Below are 12,020 nucleotides of genomic sequence, written 5' to 3' on the forward strand. Positions count from 1 at the left end.
ACAGGCACTTTCATGGAAGTTTTTGCCTCCTTACAAAGGAAAACGACTCAGTTTCTCAATGATCTGCTCGCCCTACGCAGTGCTGCTGGAAGCCAACCAGTAACACGTGACCAAAGAGGCGCTTCCACACTAAGTACACTCCACAGGGTATGCTGAATGACAGCCTCGTGAGTAACCAAACCAGCCACACCTTGAAGAAAGCAGGTCAAGCTTAATAAGCATGAGCTGGTTGGCTTTACCTGTTCCTACTATCCTATTCTCAGCTCGCCTGTTTTTCTTAAAAACCCATAACCTTAAGCACCTTTGCTTCAAAAGGATGAATGAAGAATAAGAAAACGGAAAAAAAAAAAAGAGGCCAGCAAATAATGTGTTTCCTCTTGTGTTCTCCCTAAGGTGGACCTGTCATAATGCAGATTCAGAGAGAAAAATCAATAAGAAGGTTTTTCTCTGTGTAATCCATCCAATACGTAATTTTCCCCCTGCTTTGAACTAGAAGTCATTATTCCCAACAACAGCAGTCCTAAACAAAACATACTGTATCCTTTCCAGGGAGTGGAAAGTGTTAAATAGGAGGATGAACCCCCCGCAGACCCCGCAGACCAGGGCTGGCTGGGGGGAGCTTGCTCCTCCTTGCCTCTAGCTCCTCCACTCACAACTCCTTGTTTTTCTTTCTCCTTGCCTGCTTTGTAATTCTCCTGGGCTGGGAGTGCTCAGCGATGTCTCCCCTATACTGGGAAGATGAAAGAGCTGCTTGATTTTTCTCTACCATTCCAAAGGTATAAGCCAGGACCTGAACCTTGACAGAAAAGGTCATCTTTGAAAGCTGCTTCAGTCACTTTCCATGTTCATAAATAGATATCCAGTGGCCAGACTCAAATAGCTTTTTCATTTGAAACAATGAAGAATCACCCATTCATTCATTCATTCATACACGCATTCATTCTACAGCTGTTCCTGGAAAGACTCCTTGAGCCTGGTCCTACAAGGGAGGAAAGGTATGCATACAGGGGATGATGAAAACACACGGGACATCCGTTGTGTGAATCTAATCACTTGGGAAAATCATTAGTAGGTTGCTTTTAAGCATCTCTAATATTATTGCTTTTAAAACCCAGTTTGACTTGGTGATAGAGTACCATATGAATTGTTGTTTTCTCAATTCAGGTAGCAACAGGATTACATTATGTCAATAGCTCTGGCATTCTCCTTCCTATTGCATTCAATTAAGTCAACGTTTTTTCCACTTGCATGTCCATATCAATTAGTAATCACTTCAGCTGCTCCTCTGTGAGTGTGGAAGGTCTCTCCTATTGGGTCTTGTACTTCCATTTTCACAACTAAGTGACTTTTGTGGGAAAGAGATGGGAAGTGACTCACATCTCCGGCACTGTTACTTTCCCCAGCCTCTGGCGGGCACAGGAATGTAACAATCCGGAACAGGCTCATCCTGGTCTATGGAAGCACCTATGTCCTCCCATGGACCCTTTCCTCCTCACTGCCACCGGGGCCATGTGGACAACCACCAGATGGCTCCAGCCGGCCCCAGATGGCTCTCTCTCTAAAAGGGGTGCTCGAGAACATAAAAACGCTGCTGTATACTTTTACTGCAGCCCCTTCTCATTTTCCTCCATCTGTCTTCCATATGTTTATACGATGCTATTAGGCTCTTGCTCACATAGGCCTTTTATAATGAGGGTTGCCAGCCTCACCAAAATAAAGAACGTGAATTCACCTCTGTTGGTAACAAGGGGCCTCAATTCCTTTAAATATGTGATTCGTTTAGTATTCAAGCTAGAACAAACTAATCACCTCTTTTCTTCAAGTTGCCCATGGAATTTATTTTATTTTTACATATATGATATTTCTTTTCATTTTAGCAACAAAAAAACCACATGGTGGCTTTTCTGTTGTATTTTCTCCAAGGGCTGGACCTCCCTATTGCATACACATCAATCTCTAAGTTTGACTTTTCATTTTCATAAAGTTCTCTGTTAATCACAGGAAAAGTTGCTACCATGCTCTCTTTCAAGTATCACTACAAAAATATGAAGTATCATGCGTCCTCTGAAAACTCTGAGGAAATGAGTTGGAACGATGAGAGGCTGACCCGGAGAGGTCTCTTCCTGCCTTGCTGAGGGCAAACCACTGAGCTCTGGTCCTCTCTGCTTTGCTGAGCATGGGCCTAGAGTGACACATCTGATCCCAGGCATGGTGTAACAGTCGCTAGACACCATGCACAACACGGTTTCCAGCAGCCCGCAACTCCGGGCATACTTAGTAAAGTAATCTGGGAGATTTCTCATTCCCAGTGTTGGACAGCGGGAACGTGTTATGGGAACCTAGGCCATCTTTCTCAAAAAACCACTGACAATTACAAAGAAAGAAAAAAGAAATCAAGTTAGGCCTAATACTGGCGTTAATAATTTTTACACCCACTCACATGACCTAGACAGAGTCTCACATTACAGACCAGAACTGTGGTGCTGTTAAGAAGAAGCAAGCATTCAAACCCCTGAAAAATCTATCCACATTGAAAGGTGTCCTCTTTGTGGCAGATTATTTGCCTGTAATCTAGTCTAAACCACCTGTGTAGAGCAGTCTGGTAATCAGTATGTGGAAAATTATTCCCGGTTCCATGATGATTATATCTGATGAAGCAGAACATGGGAACAGTGCTCAGATGCACAAAATATTAACCAACAGACATACAAAAATAACCCAGCAAATGCCATGAGAATGTTTTTCTTTTAGCCTGTGTATAAATGACAGCTACTGGTTTCCACCACCCCAAACATACGCAAAATAAAGTATCTATTTGATTTTTGAGATCAAAGTATAACATTACTGTAGGATATGGGATTGGGTCATTTTCCTTTTCTTTTTTTTAACCCATTTACATATTTCACACAACTTTGTTTCTCTTCACGTCCTTCATAATGCTTTTTAGAGTCAGATATCAGTTAGGTTCAGACAAAAAACTACTGGGACCCAAGGAAACTTGCTCCCACCTACACAGTCATTTCACAATCTTTCCAACGAGAGGAAAAACCTAAGGTGTTACTCTGCAGGAATTCAACCTACAAACACAGGTGCTCTGATAACAGCAAACAGTGCCTTTTAGTCAGGAGATCAAGTTACAGAATCGAGGCTACAGCCAGAGGCCTATTCATTGCAATAATTGTTCCACGCTGGAACAAATTACCAATTCTGGTGAAGAGAAGTAAGTACTTGCCTTCTGGTGATAAAGGAAACATGGTTAGGTTGTTTTGTACACGCAATGGTACTGTTTCCCAAAGTGCAAGGGTGACAAAGCTAAATGGGTATTTTGCTCCCAGATTAGACAGAAAGGACAAGAAGTCTGATCACTAAGACTTCAGTGAGTTATAGTTTCTAGTCTGTGAAGCTATGAGTAGGATATTCTGCACAGCAAGGCTTGCTCTGAGCAATTTGTAAACCACCTGGAAAAAAGCAGAAGTTGCTGCTAAGCTTCCAGTTGCTGAGTAGTTGCATTAATTGTTGGCATCTCCGCAGGGAGGCTACTCCCCTCAGCTCAGTGCTTCCCACAGGCCAGGTGAATGCTCATCCCTTGTATTTCTTCCCAGTGAACACTGGCTATTAAAATGCTAGCCTCTTGCCAACTGCCTTTAGGTGAGATTTCGTAAAAATTGCCAGAGACACAAGAACATCTGCCTTCGCATCGTTTTCTTTGTACAGCGACTTCCCAGGCAGCTGCTTGGATCTACATGTGTCCATTTACTGGATTGAAACAAAACAGCACGAGGCCAAGGGGGGAGGCGCACAAAGCAGATGCTATTTCGCCCACGCTGGTTTCGGCTACAGCGGGAGCCTTGCCCCCGCTGACAAGGGCAGGCGCAGCTGTGGGTCTGGAAGCTGGAGACAAGCCCCCACCCCCCCCCCCCCCCCCCCGTCCCTTACCTGTTTCTTTGTCCTGGACTTCTTCCAGATGCAAGTCATTCAAAAGGTGCTCCAAAATCTTCTCGGGGGTCCCGGACACGACCACGTATCTGTCAGAGAGCAGAGAGTCCACGGAGTCATCCTCGGTGGAAGACTGCGAGCGGCTGCTCCATTCATCGTCCTCATCCTCCTCATCAATGTACTTGAAATAAGGCACATCGAAGGTAGGCAAGGGCAGCTCTCGGTCGGAGAGCGCTGCGGACTCCTTCCTCTCTAGCTGAGGGTCAAAGACCCTCAGCCGGGAGCTGCCCATTGTGAACGGCCACTAACAAAGGCATCCCCTAAGAGCTAAAAGATCTTGCCATCTCTGTCCTTTCGCCGGGAACTGAGTCCATCTGGCTGCCAAGAGCTCTGCAGGCAGCTAGGACGCGGCGCGAGGGGCGAGAGGCGGGGAGAAGAGAGGGAGGGAGGGAGGGAGGGACGGGAGGCAGCGGGAGCGAGTGAGATGGAGCGAGAGAACGGGAGGCAGGCAGGGCCGAGGAAAGAGGAGCGCGAGCCCCCGTGCGAACTCACCTCCAATCACTGTCCGCGCTGCCGGCCAGGGGGGCCGGCCCACAGCACTGCACCCTCTTCAGCACCAGGACGTTGTGCTCCTGCTCCTTCACCCGAACCGTCCTCACCTCATCATCCTGCTTTCGGCGGGTGGTGGGGAGGACCGTGATGGATGGGACGAAAAGGGGAGAGAAAATGAAACAAACCGGCAAACAAAAACAAAAACAAGCAAACCCCCACCCCCAAGCAGGGGCTAAACTGAAGCTGCGTTTTCTCAAGTTGCTTTCCACCAGGATTTCTTTAAAGATCCTGAAAAAAATGAGGAGTCCGGGCAAGAATCTCCCCCTAATGGTAGAGTGTCCCGGCTCAAATTCTATAAACACAGACAAGTATTAGGGAGACATAAGTACTGTAAAGGAAATGGGAGAAAATAAATAAAGTGGGGCTAGGATTCAGAGAGCTCGCTTTTAAAACTACCTGAATGATCTGAAGTAAGGAATCCGAAGTTCAAAGTTTCAAAAGACACAACATACTAACTGCATATCTATTCTCTTTTATCTTGTTAATGCTTAAAACTGGAAAGTTACAGGGGCACCTGGGTGGCTCAGTCATTGAGTGTCTGCCTTCTGCTCAGGTCATGGTCCCAGGGTCCTGGGATCGAGCCCCGCATCGGGCTCCCTGCTCTGCAGGAAGCCTGCTTCTCCCTCTCCCGCTCTCCCTGCTTGTGTTCCCTCTCTAGCTGTGTTTCTCTCTGTCAAATAAATAAAACCTTAAAAAAAAAAACTGGAAAGTTATAAACCACTTAAACACTAAAACAATGAACAAGCCATATTAAGTAGTTAGGGTGGACACATACTCATTTGCCTCACAGCCCTACTTCAAAAGGTGGGCAAAAAACTACCCATTCTATCATTCAGTTCATTCCCCCCCCCCAGACATAAGATGGCCTTCAAATTTATCCTGTGCTAGTTTTGCTGGAATACAAGCAAAAATGGATCTCTAGTTAGAATCTCATCTAGGCTGAAATTCGCATGTCACGGGTGAGTGCACTGACTTTCTTCACCTCAGTCCCTTTCAAAAAGGAGAGAAGGCTGAACAATCATTCATTTCTGCACACACAGCTTCCACAGCCCAGAGCCACCGTGGCCCGCTGACTAGGCTCTGTCGGAGTCCGGCACCCTGCTGACCCAGCAGTGTGGAGGCCGACCCTGAGTGATGAACACTTCCAGAGTATATATATAGTGTGAAATTCTCCCAGTGTGTGACACCAGGGAAGGGTGAGGTAGCCCAGGACAAAAGAACTGTAAAATACACATAAGAAAAGCTAGCGTCTGTATTTCTGAGGATTTGAGCAAAAGATGAAAGCAAGAAAAGTTGATAGTAGGTAGGCTTCACCTGAAAAATGATATCACTTCTTTCAAAAGGGAAACATGCCCTAGAGTTCCTAGCATGTTTCTGCCACTGGCAGAAAATCCAACCTATCATTAGGAGCAAGCATTAAAGGAAAAAAAAAAAGAGTATATTTCTCCCCAATGGGTAAAATATACTGTCCACTGTACCTTATTAATCAGTTCTATAGATCTACCAGGATGGCAATGCATTTTATTCACCCTTCCTAAGCATACAAAGGCACTAATCTTGCCATAATTGTCAACCAAATCAGTGATAAAATTATGATTGCAACTGTGGATGTCCTGATTCCCAAGAAAATGTAGTGACAAAAATAAAAATTATTGGTAACTCTAAACAGCAATATAACTTTATGATAATTTAAAAAGTCTTTTAGTGGCAAATAATTTTACTATGTAAAACGGGTGTATTACATTTCAGCAAGGTCAGACGCTCAGTTACTGTGGCAATTAATGTTGGATATTCATTGTTCAACTCCCTGAGGATGGCAGCGTGACTCCTGTAACATGAATACCAATGTGTAATTGCTATCTTTCATTTCTCCAAAGGGGTTCTGTTGTTATCCATGTAGTTGAAGTGAAATAAGGTGGCTGGAGAGAGGGGCATATATTGACCAAAAAAAAAAAAAAAAGGCAGAATGTGGGTCTGGGATACTGAGACACAGAAACAAATAATTCATTCAACAATGGATTTGAAAGGACAAAAATCTTTCCCTGGTTTTCCTCTCATCATAAGCCAATATTCATTTTCTATGAGCCTGCTGTCATTGTGAAGTACATTTTACATTCTACATGCACGTGATATATGGCATTATTAACTTCCAAGGGCCACGCACATACATATGGATGGGAAGGGCTTCGCTAACATCTGTGTAACTAATATGTATTACAGGGCTGTGCAGAGAGCAGCCACACTCTACTGGGCAGGGAAATAGCTGAATCACATTGATGTACTATCAATAGCATCTTATGTCATAGTGATAGTTTCCATTTTGAAAACCTATTAAAAAATAAAAGAGAAAGCAGAAAAATCAATGTATAAAGGGAGATGTAAGTTATCTAAAATTGCCATGAAAACATAATAATCCTAGGTATCCTATCTGGCTTTCAAAAAGGAAGGGAATATGAATGCCTCATGACCCATGCACGCTTACCTAATTGCTCTTCCTAAAAAAGAGCAGAAGTACCATGATTGAGGTTCTGAGTAGGAAACTTTGTTCTGGTGCTTGCTTGAAGAATAAAAGTATTTAGAGGTCTAATGATGGAAAACTGTTCAATCACAAATAGTTCATGAAGGGCAAGTAAAGCATTAAAATGCTTAATTTATAGTAATTCACCCAACAAACAGTGATGGTGTCTTATGAGTATGGCACTGTGCTAGATACCGAGGAACAAGCAGAGATGAGCAAGACAAGTCCCTTGCCCCTAACTAACAAGTTAATAGGCTCCCTAACAACATAACTGTAACTTGGCAAGCACCCTAAGATGAGGTCAAATGTGAGAGACAATGCAAAGGTAGAACCCATGGGATTTGATAGTCAAGACAGCTGTAAGTGACAGAGAATGGAAATGCCATGAAATGGGACAAAAACTATACAGAGACTCTGGTTCCGGTGAGACTGATGAATCTAGTTTCAGACAAGTGATGTTTTAGTACCGATAATATATCATGCTATAGATACTGAGGAGGCAGTTAGAAATAATGAACTAGGCTTCCAACAGAGGTCAAGGGCAGAGACAAATTTGTGAATTATTCAAGTTCTGGGACTGGTTGAGATTGTTAAGAGGGAACAGGAGAGAAAGGGAACTATAAAGATGGGAATAGGGGAAGGAAAAAACCCACAGAAAGTTGGAGAAAAGTAGAGGGTCAGAGTCTTGAGATGATGTAAAACCAAGATGAGCCAGGAGAATCTGGAGAGCATGGTCTCAAGAGATTCAAGGAACACGCTGGTCTGATGCTGTACAGTTTACAAAGATTACGTCTAAGAAAAATCGATGACGCGATCACTTTGGCCCGGGAGTGAGAAGAGAAGGGCTAAGTTGCGACTGAATGGGGAGGGAGTCCACAGAGAAGCCCACATCCTGGAACTGCATCGTGAAGGGAAAGGGCCACACTGCAGAGGCTGTGGGGCTGGGGAAGGCAGATACTGAGAAGAGGGGACAAAATCAAGAACACAGTGGAGGCGGCAGGCTAAGAAAGGATGAGTATTTCTTTCCCTCAGAGAGGTTCAAGGGAAGCAGGATGGGTGGAGACTCAGAAAAAAAATAAAGTATGGAAAATAAGGAAGCCACAGTAGAGCATACGAGGTGGCTTCTATCTTCTTAGTAGAGGGGGGATTGAGACTACCTTCTGGAAGGAGGGGATTCAGGGTGAAGTTGGTGGACACATGGCACCAGGGACACAAGAGGGGATAAACAAGTTATGAAAAAGAGCATTGCTAGGCAGCTTTGTGGACTGCTGAGGGTAGAAACACACGTTGATGGTTATATGCCTTTCTGCTGAAGGGCTCACAAACCTTAGAGGGGAACAGTGAATGATAGGGCCCACCCAGAGGAAGGGGCTGGCAAAGGAAACAATAGGCAGTGACAAGGGCAGGGCTTCTGGGTGGTTATCAGCATACATCACCACATAGTGTCTGCCTGGCTAGGGAGAGCAGTGAGCCAAGAAAGGCATTGATAAACTGGGAAAACACGGAGCGGCTGACGCTAAGTCCCCACAGGAGCTAAGGGAGCAGGCAGGGGGTGGACGAGGAAGCAGGTGGAAGCTTTGATCAAGGAGGCAAATATGTGAAGTGGAGCAGTTCAGAGTGGTGAAGACTGAGAAAGACAAGAGCAGCCCCGATATTCAGGAGCTGGCCTGGCACTCACAGCTAGGCTGGGGCTTCTCCTGTGAGCATCAGTGACTGTGCGGAAAACTGACATCAGACAAGGCCAATCTGTGACTGTGATGGAACAAGATAAACACATGGCCACACGGTAATCACACCTGAACACAGACAAAGCACGCACATTGGCCAAGCCAGAAAATACCCAAAAGCCCAGATAACGAGCGGCTGCTGCTTCTTTCCCAATTACCACTTCAGTTTTGCTCTGGTCTGTCTTCCCTGTAGGTAAGACTCAAGATATCCAGTCAGGGTTACCCCATTTCCTGACAGCAAAGCCCTGCTTCTTTAACCGCCCCCCCAATCACTGGACACAAACCCAAGTCCTATGGATCCTTTCTCCTAGCACCCTCTCATTCTGATCTGCCCCCTGGCTCCCCATAGTGTGAGGTCTCCTCCTCAGCAACAGGCAACAAATCCAGCTTGTCCAACTACAGGTGTGTCCCTGGTAGCCTCTGGCTAGAGGACATTGACAAGAGTTAGAGGATGCTGCCTTGCCATTGGTATGGAGAGGTGTGGAGATGGTGGTCACTGGAGTCAAGGATTAAAAAAGCAAAACAAAACAGCATTTCCTTGTCTGGGTGATAAAAGAGTCATACAAAGGAATGTTCCTGAAAGTGACTGCAGGGAACAGGGCTCAAAGTTTGGTAAAGTAGGAGACAGATAATAAAGCTACTGAGGAAAGTAGAAGAGCATCTGGAGGGAAGGAAAGATGACCTGAGCAGGTAGCACAGGCCTCAGGAGAGAAGGGGCTTCTGCAGGTATGACAATGATACGGGAGGTGACGAGGGGCACAGGGTATATTCCCAGAAGGCACCACACTCCCTCATGCCTTTACTTGTGGTGTTCAGCCCTGCTTTGTACATGTTCAGTGAAAATTCCCATCTCTTCCCAAAACACACATGAGCCTCCAGATCTGCAGAAACCAGTTCTTTCTCTGCTCCCTTGAAGGGATGGTGGCAAGAATGAGAAACTCCAACAACTGGGCCAGATGGAGACAGCTTCGCCTATGGGATGCGATTTGGGATAAATGCGGAGGTGGGGAAGGAGGGGAAATGTAAAAGCAAACAGGTATCCTCAGCTAAAATGGTGTGTGTGGGGGTGTGTGTGTGTGTGTGTGTGTGTGTGTAATAAATGCCAGCAGGGAAGGCTGATGGGTCACAGAATTATAGGACCACTGAACAGAACCCATCAGGATCATGAAAACAAAGGAGGGCTTTCAAGTTGTCCCTGCTCCTCATCTTTGTTCCATTCTTTGGGCAGGTAGCTCTGATTTACTTCCTCTTTCTGGATATACTGCTATCTTCTCTGTCAATTCTGAATGAATTATAGAACCAGTGCCTTTGACTTATTTTAGATTAAGTTCAGTGATCATGGTCAGCTTTTTTACTTCTACATCAACCTTTTTTCTTTCATTTATTCACATGAAAGACATTTAGTTTTAGGATGAAAATACCTAGTAAATAATAAAACTATTGATTTTTTAAAAATAAGGTGAAGAATTGATGCTCATAGTTTAGCAGGTCTTAACTTGTATTATCCTGAACCAAGTTTTTGACTGTATTTATATTTTCACTTATTACCAGCACTAGCAAGAAAAAGTGATTACTAAGGGATTTCTCAGGCCTGCTGGAATTGTCACAACTACTTGCTTGATTTTTCCATTATTGCAGATAATGGAAAATATTCCTCTCTCAAATACTCACATAAAGCAGCCACTGATATTCTCTACGGCATCGTGTACCCGCTGCTCTATGAGCATGAACTCTTACAAGAGCGCTTAACTGGGGGCTCATGGATGGGATTTAGAGACTCAGAGAACCCTCTGAAAGTATCTAAAATTTTTATGTGTAAGCACATTTTTCTAGGCAGAGTCCAGAGGCCTCGGTCTCACTCAAGTTTACGAACACCAAGAAGTGCAAACCATTCCATACGATGGAACTTTTACTTATCATCTCATCTAAGAAAACTTCTTTGCAAGTCCTGCCACTAACAGCCTCCAACCAGGCAAGATGCCCAAAGAACCCAGTCCTGATGCCCATCACAGTGACCTCTCTTCATTTGTTCTCCGTCCTCTCCATTAAACGATGACATCTTGAGGGCAGGGACTGTGACTTCTATTTCTCTTTCTAACACACAGTTCAGGGTACATGATATTCACTTGATAAAGGTTTACTGTACTTACAAATTAATGAACAAGCAAGAGAGGGAGTGAATTGCCTCTAAAAGGCAGAATGCCATGTTGCAAGGATCAAAGGTTATTCTTACTACGAGGCTTCCCTCACCCTTCACTTAGTCACTTTCCTATTACAATGCTCATCATAAGAGCTAATTGTGTTTTGAGCTTGTGTGTTATAATTATTTATTCCATCTACCAAGCCAAGGTCCCATATAACTAATATATAAGAAGCCATGTAAATAACACAGCACTAGGAAGCCATTCACTAAATTGTACTGTCCCTCAGTCTAGGGCATATAAAAAGGGGGTGACATGAACAGATTGAACTGTGGGCTAAATTGTGAACTGGGCAAGATGTGTATTTTGTACCCTCTACTCTCCCCCTCCTGCTCGGCCCCAACTGGGATTTTCAGCAACCTCACATGGCCTTGTGCTCCAACATCAAACCCGTCTGAAGCAGGCAGCACCAGAGAACCCTTCAGATGGAGAACACAAAGAATCACCTAGCTTGATGTTCACAAGTTGCACAAGTTGCAAGGCTGTTTTCCCTCAAGTTTATGAAAATGGTGCCTGAAGATGCTAACTTACTTATGAGAAGCCATTTGCTATAGACTGAATGTGCCCCCCTCCAGAAATTCCTAGGTTGAAACCTGATCCCTAGTGTGATGGTGTCTGGAGGTGGGGCCTTCGGGAGGTGATTAGGTCATAAAGGTGGAGCCCTCATGAATGGGACTGGTGCCCTTATGAAAGAGCCCCCAGAGAGTTCCCTCACCTCTCCTACCTTGTGAGGACATAGTAAAATGATGGTGGTCTATGAACCAGAAAGCAACCTCTCATCAGATGCTGGATCTGCCAGTACCTTGATCTTGGACATCTAGCCTCCACAACTGTGACAAATAAATCATCGTCATTTATAAGCCACTCATTCTGTGGTATTCTGTGATGGCAGCCCGAATGGACTAAGACCTGGAGCCAATAGCTTGTTATGACTTTCATCTCACGACTTTCTTGGTCTAACCTTTTTTCATTCCGCAAAGTTCACTTCAAGAATTGCTGCCTCCAGGAACACCCCTCCCTTTGCCT

The 12,020-nt window shown here is 44.7% G+C and overlaps 1 protein-coding gene across 3 annotated transcripts in view; it reads right to left on the reverse strand.

Annotated features, from left to right (window-relative positions):
* Window positions 1-12,020, reverse strand: part of RAPGEF5 (Rap guanine nucleotide exchange factor 5) — a 243,083-nt gene that overhangs the window by 66,393 nt on the left and 164,670 nt on the right. For 2 of the 3 annotated variants that reach the window (XM_073898944.1, XM_073898945.1), the window contains exons 10-11: window positions 4,489-4,607; window positions 3,937-4,025 (exon numbers count right to left, since the gene is read on the reverse strand). In XM_073898944.1, the coding sequence (XP_073755045.1) occupies window positions 3,937-4,025; window positions 4,489-4,607 (208 nt within the window). The remainder of the gene's footprint in view (window positions 1-3,936; window positions 4,026-4,488; window positions 4,608-12,020) is intronic. The other variant, XM_025873001.2, reaches the window with a different exon arrangement.

This window comes from Callorhinus ursinus, unplaced genomic scaffold (genome assembly GCF_003265705.2).
Source record: "Callorhinus ursinus isolate GAN/ISIS: 27379988/994484 unplaced genomic scaffold, GSC_fseal_2.0 scaffold12, whole genome shotgun sequence".
NCBI lineage: Eukaryota > Metazoa > Chordata > Mammalia > Carnivora > Otariidae > Callorhinus > Callorhinus ursinus.